Source organism: Myodes glareolus, chromosome 24 (genome assembly GCF_982192425.1).
Source record: "Myodes glareolus chromosome 24, mMyoGla1.1, whole genome shotgun sequence".
Lineage (NCBI taxonomy): Eukaryota > Metazoa > Chordata > Mammalia > Rodentia > Cricetidae > Myodes > Myodes glareolus.
In genome coordinates, this window is record NC_142049.1 from 28474999 (window position 1) to 28488172 (window position 13174).

General features: G+C 47.1%; 1 protein-coding gene across 5 annotated transcripts in view; it reads right to left on the minus strand.

The window, feature by feature from the left end:
* Positions 1 to 1200: 1200 nt before the first annotated feature.
* The window catches only part of Ttc23 (tetratricopeptide repeat domain 23), a 90262-nt gene continuing 78288 nt past the window's right edge, over positions 1201 to 13174 (minus strand). For 4 of the 5 annotated variants that reach the window (XM_048434812.3, XM_048434811.3, XM_085682645.2 and 1 more), the window contains 3 exons: positions 5836 to 5877; positions 3015 to 3097; positions 1201 to 2238 (listed from right to left, as the gene is read on the minus strand). In XM_048434812.3, the coding sequence (XP_048290769.3) occupies positions 2124 to 2238; positions 3015 to 3097; positions 5836 to 5877 (240 nt within the window). In that variant the 3' untranslated portion in view covers positions 1201 to 2123. The remainder of the gene's footprint in view (positions 2239 to 3014; positions 3098 to 5835; positions 5878 to 13174) is intronic. The other variant, XM_048434810.3, reaches the window with a different exon arrangement.

Consider the following 13174-nt stretch of genomic DNA (forward strand, 5'->3'; position numbering starts at 1 on the left):
GTTTTCCCATAACAAAAGGGAAGAAACGGACCATAACAAGGGAAGATCAGACCAAAGCACCATCAAAACCCAGCAAGGCAAATACCAAACCCTTCAGCTCTTTGCACCTGAGGCTCACGATGGAACCATCCGGGCTCTTCAGAGCCTGGGCGTGCCTGTCCCTACAGTTCTGCAGTCTGAAGCACTCATAGCCCGCAGGACAGTATGGCTCTGCTACAGATTCCTTCAGTGGGCATCACACGTGTGGTCCTGGCGTCTCCAACATCTTGAGGTCTCCGTTACAACTTAGGCCTCATTGTCACAGCTTCACACAGTGGCCTCAGCGCCTTGCAGAACCTTGCCACAAACTTCCATGACTCCCTCACTCACATTCTGCATCTTTAAAACCATCACCATGTGGATAAAGCCGTCATGTTCTGCTGCCGCCTTGAGACGTAGTATGGCCCCTTGGACCACAGTTGCCCAGGCTTCTGTTCCCAGGTATTAATTTCCAAGAAGGGACCTCTGATTTCTCTACTGAGGCTTACTTACCTTTTTTCAAATACATTTCCGTTTTCCAGAACTGAAACCCTTATTGGGTGGGGTTCTGCTCTCAGGACAGTTTGCCTTTGTCCCAGTGCAAAGCTCTAGACTTCTCCTTAAAGGGGCAGCTAATCCCTCTAACAACCAAGCTGCTTTTGTACCTACCTTATCTCCAGCTTAAATTAATGCCTTTCCCCACTAAATGCCACATCTTCCAAGTATTCTGCTCCACGTGTTGTTCTCTCTGGATAAGGGCGGTGAGCAGTAACTACATCACACCCGAATTCTCTCCTACTTAAGGGTTTCCTCCGCCAGACACATTTGTCCATTACCTTTAAATGTAGGCTCATGTGAGCTCTTGGAACACGGGCCAAATGCAGTCAGTCTTTGTTATAATGTGGAACAAATGGCCTTTTGTCCAGGTCCTTCTAGAGCCCTTATTGTCCTCTATTGTCGGGATTTGTCCTAGCATTCTGGAATCCCACCAGGATGGCCCATTAAGATCTGCGTTCAGCATGCCACGGGCTCTCTTGCCATTATTTCTAAACTTTCCATATTCTTCCTGCAAACCAATTCCAAACACCCAAGAACCACAGTCAAGCCTTCCATGGCAGTGGAGCCACTCCAAATGCCCATCTTCCACGTCATTTTCCTCATTGTTACGATCAAACAACCAACAAGAAGCAAAAGGGTTTATTTTGGCCTTTAGATGGAAGGGATGTATGTGCGTGCACATGTGTGTGTTCACGTGCATGAATGCTTCTCGTGTGTGTGTGTGTGTGTGTGCATGTACCTCTGTGTGTGTGTGTGTATATATATATATATATACACACACATAATACATAATAATATATTACATACATGAATACCTACACACTATGGTGGGGAAGGCAGGTGGCGGAAGCACAAGCAGAGTCACAGAGCCTGCATTCAGGAAGCAGAGAGTATACAGATAGTAGGACTCAGGCTAAGAAACCTCAAGGCCGATCTCCAATGACCCACTTCATCCAATTAGACCCCTGCTCAAGAGCAGTGGGGGCCAAACGTTCAAACACAAGTCTATGAGGGGCTGTTCACCTTCAAACCATAACTGGCTTCATGGAGCCCAGGCAAGCACTCTGGCATAGAGCCACATTGCCAATTCCAGTCTTCATTTTAAACACGCAAATTGGCAATAGCACAAGTTTCTCTTTATTGGCATTTTCTTCTCAGTCCCTATTACTTTCCTCTAAGGAAGGCTTTGTGCAGTCTTGCTACCCCCAGAGGCGGCTCTGGACTGCGCAGGGGCTCTACCTGCAATCAGGGGCAGTCTCTTTCCTGCAAGGAAGCTCCAACTTCGGAAGAGTCTTTCCGACATGGTAGAGATGACGGGGGTCATTCTCCTTGGTGAGAGAAATTATCAAAGTGACAAAAAAAAAAATAACCAAAGCAAAAGGTCATCCTGAAGGGCGTCCACACTTGAGAGATGGAAGCCAAGGGTATTGCTGTTGCAAACAGCCTTAAAAACCTGCAGCGACTGCTAAATTTCACCTTCTAGTTGGACACAGAGTTGTTCAGCATGCAAATCTTTCTCGGAGCTTTCTTTGGGGCATATGGGGGGCTCAGTCTGCCACACTGTGCTTGGCCTTGCCTGGCACGGTGTACTGAGGGACGCTGGTGCAGAATGCTGCCTTGGCTTTTGGAGATTGCTTCGGCTTCAGGGCAGCCTCAGAGATCCTGCGGACAGAAAGAAGACAGGTGAGTCTGGCCCCTTAGGGCACCGCGGTTCCCGCCAGCCTCCACTGCTGTGCAGAAGCCTCAGGAGGGGATCCAGGTGAGGCAGCATCATGGCAGGAGCAGCAGCACAGGTGTGTTTCTCCTCTTTTAATGCCTTGCGGTCATCTTCCCTGAGCTGAGGCCGTCAGGTCTGAGGTAGGCCAGTGAGAGGGGCGAGACGGGGGAAGACTGTCAAGTTCTGGTGGGAGGCTTGTTGGCTCATGCAGGCCATCCTCGAGGGGGATGGTACCCTTTCTGGCTGGTACCACTTCTGTCATTTCCTGATGGGGACCTGACCCTCAGCCCAGAGGCCTTCAGGGAATACGTGCAATGGAGGCTCTCCCAGGTAGTGCCAGGCTTCTCTCTTTGCTGAGAAAAGACACAGGGCCAATCTTCAAGCCACAGTCCTGATATCACCCCCACCCCCCACCCGCCCCATCAGGAGCTGAGGTCAGCCCAAGGAAGAACTCTGGAGGCAAGGCACGTAAACCTGCAGGGGCCGGTCTATGTGAGGAAGCCAGAGTGTGTTTCAACATTCTTAAAGAATGAATTCCTTTCTAATATTAGGGCAAGGAATATGTTTTATAGCTGGCTTCTCAGAGGACCTATTCTTACATTTAACTATATAAGCTGTGGAAAGCCAATGGAATGCCCACAGAACCTTCTAGTGGCAACCTCGGGTTCTGATTAGTGAAGAGATGTGATACTCAGAGCAAATGCAAGGGAAGCTGACTCACTTGGACAGTGTGTCTATGGTCTGCTGCGTGGCCAGGGTCCTCTTGTCCTGCGATCCATACAAGAACGTCTCAATCTGAACACACTGCGGAACACCAAGGAGTCCTCGTGAGGTTATGGAAATGTCACAGGGAAATAAAGTCTCCTTTGAACTAGAGAAAGAATGCTTCATTCTTAGACCCGTGCTGTGATGGAGTCAGTGCCCTCTGGGGGCTTTGCTGGGGACAGCCTGACCTTTCAATTGGACGTTCTTAGGGATCCAGAACACGGATGTACAGTGTGAGCGCTACTTCAGAACCCTCTGTGTGCATGCATGCATTTAAAGGTAGCGTTTTTAAGAAGCAAGGCAAGCACGTTGGCTGACTTTTGCTTCATTTCCTTCTTTTGCTCAAGTTTTGGCATGTTATTGTTTATGCCCAGTCAGGACAAAGTTGAGCAAGGGGAAAAGAATAAAGAAATTCTAAAAACGGTCGAAGTCAGTCTGAAGAATGAGGTGGAGGAGTTTGCTTTGATGACCTTCTGTAAAACTACAGGGATGAAGGAAGTACATCTTTCATCCGGGGTGTCAAGTAGATGAGTGGGAAAGGCAGGGGCCTCAGTGCTCTGTAGCTAATGGACTGTCCCTGTATGGCCAGTGATGGAGAAGAGGGTTACTCAACAGATGGCATCAAGACCACAGTTTTGCAAATGAAAGAAGATGGAATCCAGCTCCCACAAAATAGAAAAACCAAGCCTGAAACATTTAAGGAGTTAAATGTGCAGTGCGGAGCTTGGAGGTTCCCTAGGAAAACCCTGTGAAACAGCCTTCGTGGCTGAGGTAGGAAGCTATTTCCTGAGACAAGTTGCCCACAACAGACTACTGAAGAGATGTGACCGGCTGTATGAACACGACCAACAGCTTTGAAGCCAAGTTCAGCCATCAGCAAAGAACAAGGAATGAGGGGGTGGGAGGTATCTGCAGTGCATCTTCCTAAGGGCTGGATAGCACTCAGAACACAAGCAGAACGCCCTAAGAGGTAACGAGGAACCATGGCAACAACCTCCTGGCAGAAGAGGGATCAAAAGGTAGAGTTATTCTGAGCTGGAAGGAAACTGGCCAATAAGCAGGCTCCGACTCACTAAAAACTGGAAATGCAAACAAAATTAAAGAGTGCACTTTGTAAAAAATGGAAAAATTATGCTCCAATGCTGTCAAGATGATGCCAAAGAGGGAATAACAAGAGCTGTTATAAGGTTTGGTACGTTGATAATGGGTATTTAAGTCGGTATAAGCCTCTGTACACACTTTAGCAATATTTAATAAAGTTTAAGTAAAAGTTAAATAAAGAGCGATATGCCTGTTTGTTTTCTAATGAGAGACAGAAAAGGAGTGATCTGGATGGGAGAGAAGGTGGGGAGGAACTGGGAGGAGTGGAGGAAGGGAAAACTATAACCAGGATGTATTATGTGAGGAAAAAAAATCTATTTTCAATAAAAAGAAAGAAAAAATAAAATGCAATAATATTTCTATATACACAGTAAAAAGAAGTATATGCTAAAGTAGAACAACAAATTATAATTTTAAAAAGTACAAAAAAAAAAAAAGAATGAGAAAGAAGTGCACGACCAGAGGGAGTTTTATGTGAAGCTTGAAGCACGAAAAACCAACCATAAGCATGGGAACAATGTCAGCTCCAAGTTACCTGGGGACTGGGAAGTCGAGGGAACTTCATCTGTGGTGCCCTTCACTCCTTACTCTGAATCAAGAGTTCATAGGCGTTTGTTCTACATCACAAACACTTTTCCTGCACATCTGAACTATTTCTCAATACCTTTTAAAGACTGAAGTTGTCTCCCTGGTTAAACTGCTTGAATCAGAAAGAAACGAGTGTGGACTCAGGAGACATTCATCCACCCATATCTGGGGACCATTTGTAGATCTTTAAGAAAGTGAAGATGCACACAGCCCAGGTGCTTTGTCTTTGGAAGCTGCGGAAGATGTCAGGGATGCCCGAGTATGTGTTTCGATGTGGGGACTAAGAATGTGATTCTGTTCTTGTGGAGGATAGAAATAATAGACATGAATATGATAGAATTTTATTTTTTAAATAACAAAAACAATTCCCTGTTTCTTGACTGAATTAACTACATGAAGAAGTAGTAGGCTCTTTCTCCTATTTCATTTAGTTCCTATCAAATTCTGCTAATGCAAGAATCTCAGCCTTCCATGCAACAGGTCCTGGCCTTTCTAAACCTGCACAGGTGCCTCAGCCTGGCCTTGGCAATTGGTTTCTCATTCCAGGGACTTTTCCAGGGTCACTTTAACCCACAGATGCATCACATGACCTTAAGACCTCGGGAACCTTGAACAGTCATTGTTTTGAGTGGAGTTATAGCACATGCTTTTCACAGATGTGAGAATTTGGTGATAACTCTTCCAGTCCTCAGCGTGAGAGGCAACACATGGACCCTTGCTTACTGCCCACAGGAGGGCAGAGAGGGGAGTCGCTGAGAGATAGACAGGGGGTGCAAGGGGCAACCATGCGTCCCCTCCCCCGTCTCACTCTCCCTTGCAGAACCCACTTTCTCTCTCCTTCATGAGCAGGAAGACCTGTGCTGGGTTTAAGAGAGTAGGTCTGATTTTAAGGGCACCAGACACATCATTTACATATGCATGAGTGTTCCAATGCAGCTCTTTTGACCCCGGCTGAAGCCAGCACTGTAGCATAAGGATTTTACTGACAATGTAATAAGTCTTTGTGACAGCCTGATGGGGTCTCAGCTCACTCTGCCGAACAGGTGGCTTCTAGAAGCTCTACAACACGGGCGGGATTTCCATCCTACCTCTTTGGTGATTGAAGGGTCTTCTCCCTGGCCCCTAATTCCCTAGGGAAGAGACAATCGGGTCAATAGTCACAAATTCCCAGGAGGAATGAGAGGTAAGTGGTAAGATTCAGGCAAATTCCCCCAGGCTCTACTACAGGAGGGGTCCCTTCCTTCTAGACCCGCTGTTCAGACCATGCTCTCTGGCAGCATTAGAAGAGGGGAGAACAGAGTTAGGACAGGGGGTGAGTTTAGGACTCTGCTCAACAAACAAGTCCTAGAGCTCCCTCCCCAAAAAGCTTCTCTTATTGGCAGAAATAGATGCCCCAACCCAGGGCTATTGTCCCCACAAAAGACATTTGCTTACAATTCCAGCCCAGGAGACGTAAATGCCAAATAGGAGCCAGGAGCCACCACCTTAGCCCCGACCTAATCTTACTGATGATTCCGGCACCTAAAGAGGCAGGGCAGAAACCTGGGAAATAAAAGCTTGTCCATCTACTTCAACTGATATTTTTCTATTTTTAACATCCCAGATTAGCGGTAAAATCCCTCAGTAGGGAGGATGACCTTGAAGTTCTGATGATCCATCTTGGGCTGGTAGAGTACTTGCCTACTGTGTATCAAGCCCTGGGTTTAATCCCCAGCACCGTATTAACTGAGAGAAGAAGTACGTGTCTCTAATCCCAATACTACAGGGGAATTAGAAATCAAGGTCATCCTTGACTACATACGAAGGTTAAGGCCATACGAAAAAAATTAAGTAAAACACTACTATAATATATTAGGTAAATAAAAACAAAACACAATAACCCAATGCATTGAAAACGAAATAAAAGCTCTAATATAAGAGTAGAAACTTTCTATTTCTTTAAAATGAACCCAATACTTTATTTTACATATAACAATATGATTTGTATACTAAATAACACCATAATAGAATGATTTGAAATAGTTTTAAGTAGAATAAAATGGGAAAATTTCCAGGTTTTCTTTATACTGTTTTCTATTGTCCAAGTTTCTCCCAATTGTAACCTTTTTAAATATTAAAACAACTTTTAAATTATATGTCCTAATAGCATAGTGATATTTCATATTTACTAATGTCAGCTAGTGAAAGCTATCCTTAAAAAAAAAGACTTCTGAAAACATCTTTATAAAAGTAAACTTAGCTCCTAAGAAAAGTAAGACTTCACACGAGATCTATAATCCCCCTTCCCCCACCCCTCACCTTTACCCCAGGCTGACTTCGAACTGGCTGTGTAGCAAAGGATGACCTTGAACTTCTGATCCTCACACCTCCTGAGTGCTGAGATGCAGGGTGGGTGCCCCATGCCCAGTTTACAGGGTGCTGGGAATGCTAGGCAAGTGCTCTGCCAGCTGAGCCACAGGCTCACTGATATTCTGAGAAAGGCTTTTTAGGAAGTTTAAAAACAATGACTCCATAAAAATACAGCGGTGATAGCTGAGGGTGAAGCCCATTGGGGTTACACTCAGGGCGCTGTGCACCAAAAGACCGTTTTAAGAGAACGGGAAAACCTATTCCAGCTTCTTCTAGAAGCTGTGTAATAGCTGTCTATTTATCTCAGGAATACAAATTGAATTTTTTAATGTTCTGCTTCACTTAGTTGAATTTGCTTAAACATTTGTGTGTGTGTATGTGTGTGTGTGTGTGTGTGTGAGAGAGAGAGAGAGAAATCAGTGCGATGTTTTGATTCTTTTGTTAAAAACAGAGACTATGATAGAGTCAAAGTCAATAAATGTTAATTGAAGCACTGGAGACATCTGGCTGAGCTACGGAAAGAGCCTTCAAGCCTTAGTATAGAACATTCTCCACCAGAATAAAGAGGGACCCTGTGCTCTGTTGTAACAGAAACCAATGTAGTCATCTTTAAACTAGCCACAAATGGCATTTCTCAAGTTTTTAAAGTAAAGGACACAGTGGGATTTTAGTGGAATATTGTGTTGCTATTATTCTCTATTTTTATATACATGGATTGCGAGAGTCACAACCAGGCCTGTTTCTAGTCTTTCTTAAATACCAGACAGAAAGCTTTCTTCCCTGATTCCAAGATTTGCAGAGGACACCTGCTTTTTCCCTTACTGCAGCAGTCCCCAAAGGGGCCGAGCCTGCCTTGTTCACATAGAGCAATCACCGTCTCTGGCATGTGGAGGTCAAAGGTCAATGTTGGGTCTCTTCCTCAATTGCTGTCCACTTACTTTCTGAGACAGGTGTGAACCTGGAGCTCACAAACTGTCTAGAATTGCTGGGCAGAGAGTCCCGAGGAGCTTTAGGGTTTCTGCTGCTGTGATAAACACTGACTAAACGTGACTTGGGGAGAGAAGGGTTTATTTCACTTCACAGTGCGCACTGTCCAGGGAAGTCAGGGCAGGACGCTGGAAGCAGGAGCTGGGGCAGAGACCCGGAGGGGTGCTGCTTACTGGCTTGCTCACCATGACTTGCTCAGCCTGCTTTCTTACAGCACCTAGAATCACCAGCTTAGTGGTGGCACCACCCACAGCGAGCTGGGCCCTCTCCCATCAATGATCAATCAAGAAACACACCGCAGACTTGTTCATGGGCCGATTTAGTTGGGGCATTTTCTCAACCGATGCTCTGTCTTCCCAAATGACTCTACGTCGTGTCAAGCTGACAGGAGACTAGCCAGCACGCTCTGGAACTGGGACCATAGGTCTAATTCACCTGTAATTTTACATGGGTGCTGGGATCTGACATAGGTCCTCATGCTGGGCAGAAAGAACTTTACTGGTCAAGTCAGCTTCCCAGTCTGGGCCCAATCACTGTACTCTACACACATTATCTGATGTGAGATTATTACTTCTGTAGCGGATAAACAACTCAGAAACTCAGGAACCGGGCCTCTGTTTCCACGTCAACACTCAAGTCTAATATATTAAGAGAAAAAAAGATTCTAGAAACCTTAATGTGCACAGGTGTGAAGTGTCCTAAATGCTTAAAGATATAGTGACATTTGCACCTTTAGTAATGGCTGCCAGGCAGGGAGAAAGACTGACTTGGGGGGGCTGAAAGCATCAGCTGGAATAGCTCAGCAGCCAGCACCATGGGGACGGGGTCAGGCAAGGGCCCTGGCTTTCCTGAGTCAGTTAGAAACCAGCTCTGTCCTGCCTGAGCCCACAACTTCCTCCACACCCGATCCTTCCTGCAGTCACTGTTTGCAGTACAGCGACCCTGTGCCCGCCTAGTGGTAGGGCAGGTGTGAGTCATGTTCTTAGGAGCTTCCAGAGATACAGGGAGACAGAACAGTAACAAATAGGGGTGCAACAGTATTGTCCAGCAGATAGGAGCACTTGCTACTCTCGCAGAGACAAGGACTCGGGTTCGGTTCCCAGCACTGACATGGCAGCTCACAATCATCTGTAACTGCAGTTCCAGAGGATACCACACTCTCTTCTGGCCTCTGTGAGCACCAGGCATGCACATGAGGAACATGCATACATGCAGACAAAGTACATATAGAAAATAAAGCTATTTAAAAATACATGTCATAATAATTTTCAATAAGAACTGAAGGAAGGCTAGACAGTGGTAATCCCAGCACATGGGAGGCAGAGTCAGGTGGATCTCTGTGAGTTCGAGGCCAGCCTGGTCTACAAAGTGAGTTCTAGGAGAGCCATGGCTACACAGAGAAACCCTGTCTCAAGATCTCCTGAGTAAATTGGGAGCATGGGGACCTTGGGGGAGTGAAGGGAGGAGGGGAGAGGCAGGGAGGAGAGCAGAGAAAAATTTAGAGCTCAATAAAAATCAAAAAAAAAAAAACCCGTCTCAAAAAAAAAAAGCCACACAGCAAAACAAAACAAAGAGAACTAAAAAAAAGGAGGAGGAGGAGAGGGAGAAGGAAAAGGAGGAGGAATGGCAGTCAAAGCAGCAGCAAGATGGGGCCAAGAGGAAGAGCGAAAGGGTATGGTGGAGTTGAGGACACATGAACAGGGAAAGTCTTTGTGTGGAGGTGACAGTGGACTCAAGGATCGCAAGGATCGCGGAGACAGCCCGGGGCAGGCCATGAGGAAGCCGTCAGGGTGAGGTCTCAGCGAGAAGGATACCAGGTGTCTACGGAAGCACACCCTACACTCCCTGGTCTGTCTCGCTCTCCTGCACACCTGCAGTTCCCATCCCACAAAGGCAAATAGGCCCACGGCCTGAGGAAGACACACGGATGGATGGGTAGGGAGCCTCCAGTGAGAAACACACAGGGAAGGCGAGAAGAGGGACCCTGAGCTGCAGAGAGAAATGGGATTGGAGGGAGGGTGTAAGTCATTCCTGAGTGTTTCCTGGTGCTAGGCACGGGTATGGATGCCATCCGTGTCATCTCCTCTCCTCACCTCCAGGCTGTCGATTGCTGTGGGTTCTATGTCTTTAGCGACATCCCTTGACACCCCCATGGTTTTGCCCCATCCCCTGGCCACTGTCTTGGAGCAAGCTACCATCATCTTTGTCCAGGACAACTGCAACACAGACATTTAGAAAACAAGGGCATCCAAAGGACTCGCTGTCCAGGAAGACCCGGCTGCACACCCCTGCACACAGCAGGGCTTCAGTTCTAATGTGGACAGCCAGGCCCTGGACACCATGGAGTCTGTGCGCTGCCTTCTCTCTTGCCGATACGGAGCTCAGCAATTGTGGGGGCTCCTTCTGAACCATGTGCTGTTGGCATCTGCCATCCCTAGTTATTGCCCTTTCAGTCCATTTAAGATCACACTCAATTTGCACAGTTGGGGATTTGGCCTTTTCCTCTGTGTCTGTCCATCACCTATAAAGCTGGATGCCAATGGAGGAACTAAGGCATTAGACCCCTGCTAAACTGCAGTGGGAGTTCTATCATATGGGAAAGGAACGCAGGCCGGTAATGGGCAGTCTGGATCCAGTGTGTTCTGTTTTCTAGAGACAACAAACATGGAGGCTGGGCTGCCAGGGGTTTGAAGCAGTGGTTTCCTGCAGACCTGAATTCTCATTTCTTTGAGTCCCCCACAGGCAAGGGAGACTCCACGTTTTGCCCACAGCAAGTTAAGAATGAATGATCTTGACTTCTCAGAATATCAGTTCTCATTTTTCTACCAGGCGTCTTCAAAGAACTAGTACTTAAAGGCTCTTTCAGCATCCCTTCTCCCCTGGGGAGAGGAGCTCAAGGAAAATCAACACAATTATGACTTCCCTCTCCCTTTAAAAAAAGTGTGTGTGTGTGTCTGTGTCTGTGTCTGTGTGTGTGTAGGTGTGGTGTGCAGGTGTGGTGCACATGCTCACATATGTGACTGCAGGTATGTATGTGTCATGGTAGTTGTGCATAGGCTAGAGACAACCGGAGGAGCTGGTCCTCATCTTCCACGTTTTTGAGGGAGAATCTCCTGCCCACTGCTGCACAGTCGAGGCTAGCCAGCCCAGGAGCCTCCAGAGCTTTCCTGGCCATGAGTCCCGATTCTTCCTAGGACAACTGGAACTATGCACTACCATGCTCAGACTTACATTAGTCCTGGAGATTCGAACTCCTATCCTCCTGCCTTGGTGGCGAGCATTTTACCCCTGAGCTATCTTCCCAGCTCAGACCTTCCTCTCTTAAAGAAAGTACACAGCTACATCCCAATGATGACTCAGGGAGACAGTGAGGAAAGCCAGGGGCACAGGGAAACAGGATTACACATGAAAATGAGGTTTCTCATGTGGAGGCCCCTTAGGGACTCTAAATCTGGCTCTGCGTTTCCTGGCATATCCAAGGGCAACAACAACAACAACATTTCAAATAGGAAAAGTAAATTTTGTGGACGACAAACACGGGCAGATCTGTGCAACGGGCGTCCTCGAGCTGCCCCTAAAACACTACATGTAGGAGGGTCTGAGTGTCTGGCTGGCTGCAGGAAGCCCAGGGATGGCGTGGCTTGCTCTCCATGTTGATGCAGGACCATGGGAGACCCTGTTGGTAGTGATTCTCCTGTCTATATTCTACAAAACACACCATGCTCCAGCTTGTTCTTAAAGATTCATTTTAGTGGTTTGGGGACTGTTATTAGCATACAGGAATGCTGAAAGCCGAGAGAGCTATGAAACATGAATAAGCTGAGCCCTGCCAAGGACAGTCCTTGATAGGAAGGCCAGATTAAGGCCGGGCTCCAAGTGAACTTCATACTGTGCTTGGGCCTGGTCTATTCCCAAGACATTACTATCCTGGGAAAGGGCCCTCTCTTTCTGCAGTCTCCTGCAGGAGGATGTGAGCAATGGTACCATCCTAGATCAAAACAGGTCTCTATGTTGCCAAAGGGAGTGAGCATGTGCTGTGGAAATTTCCATCTGGAGCCCACAGAGTTCTCCAATATCCCCCTGCAGGCAGTAGCCTTTAAAAGACGGTCAATAATTCGGTTTCCTTTCTGCTAATTCAATTCCTTATCTGCTGTGCTTCTGGGGCCTTCTTGTTTAGCCTGGCCTTGAGCTCACACCTGGGCCATTGAGCACAGGAGGGGGACATCTGGAAAAGTCACACCTGGTGGAGCCTGGCTTCTGAGATGAAAACTCAGTGGGGAGACTGTTGTGACAAAAACAAGACAAACACTTAGCTAATCGCTTTTAGGAGGCTGCTGGCTTCCCAAAGCCCTGTACTAAACATGGCCTTTGGGAAGCTCCAGGCAGCAGACGACAAAGGCATGTTTAAAGTCCCCGCCCGTGGCCTGGCATCAACAGGGCAGACAGTCCTGTCCTCAGTCGAGAGCAGGTGGGGAATGAGAACCGCCCCTACCATAGCAGAGCAGGCACAGCGTTCACACACCCTGCTGATCCTGGCGGCCGGCTGGAGGGCTTTAGAGCATCAGAGCCACTGATACCAGGACCGGTGGTTAATGAGTCCAAAGCAAAGTCACCTCCCACTGTGGGTTTTGGGGTGAGGTGACCTGGAATGTTTTTGAAGCTGAGCCCATTATCAGCCCTCTGGAGTGCTGCAGTGTCAGCCAGAGCAGGATCTGCAGTCTCCTGGGAAAGCTGACAGACAGATTTCCAGATCCTGGTCCCACTCCAGAGACAATGGGACAGTGACAATGCTGCAAGAACACTGAGCTCCGCACCTGCCAATCACTGGGACAAAGAACGAGCTGAGCTTTGCTGAAGAGCAGTGTGTTCGGACACAGCTGACTTACATCCGGGCGCCCAGGCCCTCCCCTGCAGACAGTGTAGTCTGCAAGGCTTAGAAAGATGAGAAATGATATCTCACCCGTACCTGCCACATCAAACTGTCCCAAACCTGTGGTGGGAGGACTACTAAAAACTAAATATGAGATTATTTTAAACTTTATACAAATAAATAAAAGTGTAAAAGTGAAAGTTAATAACTTAGAAAATATT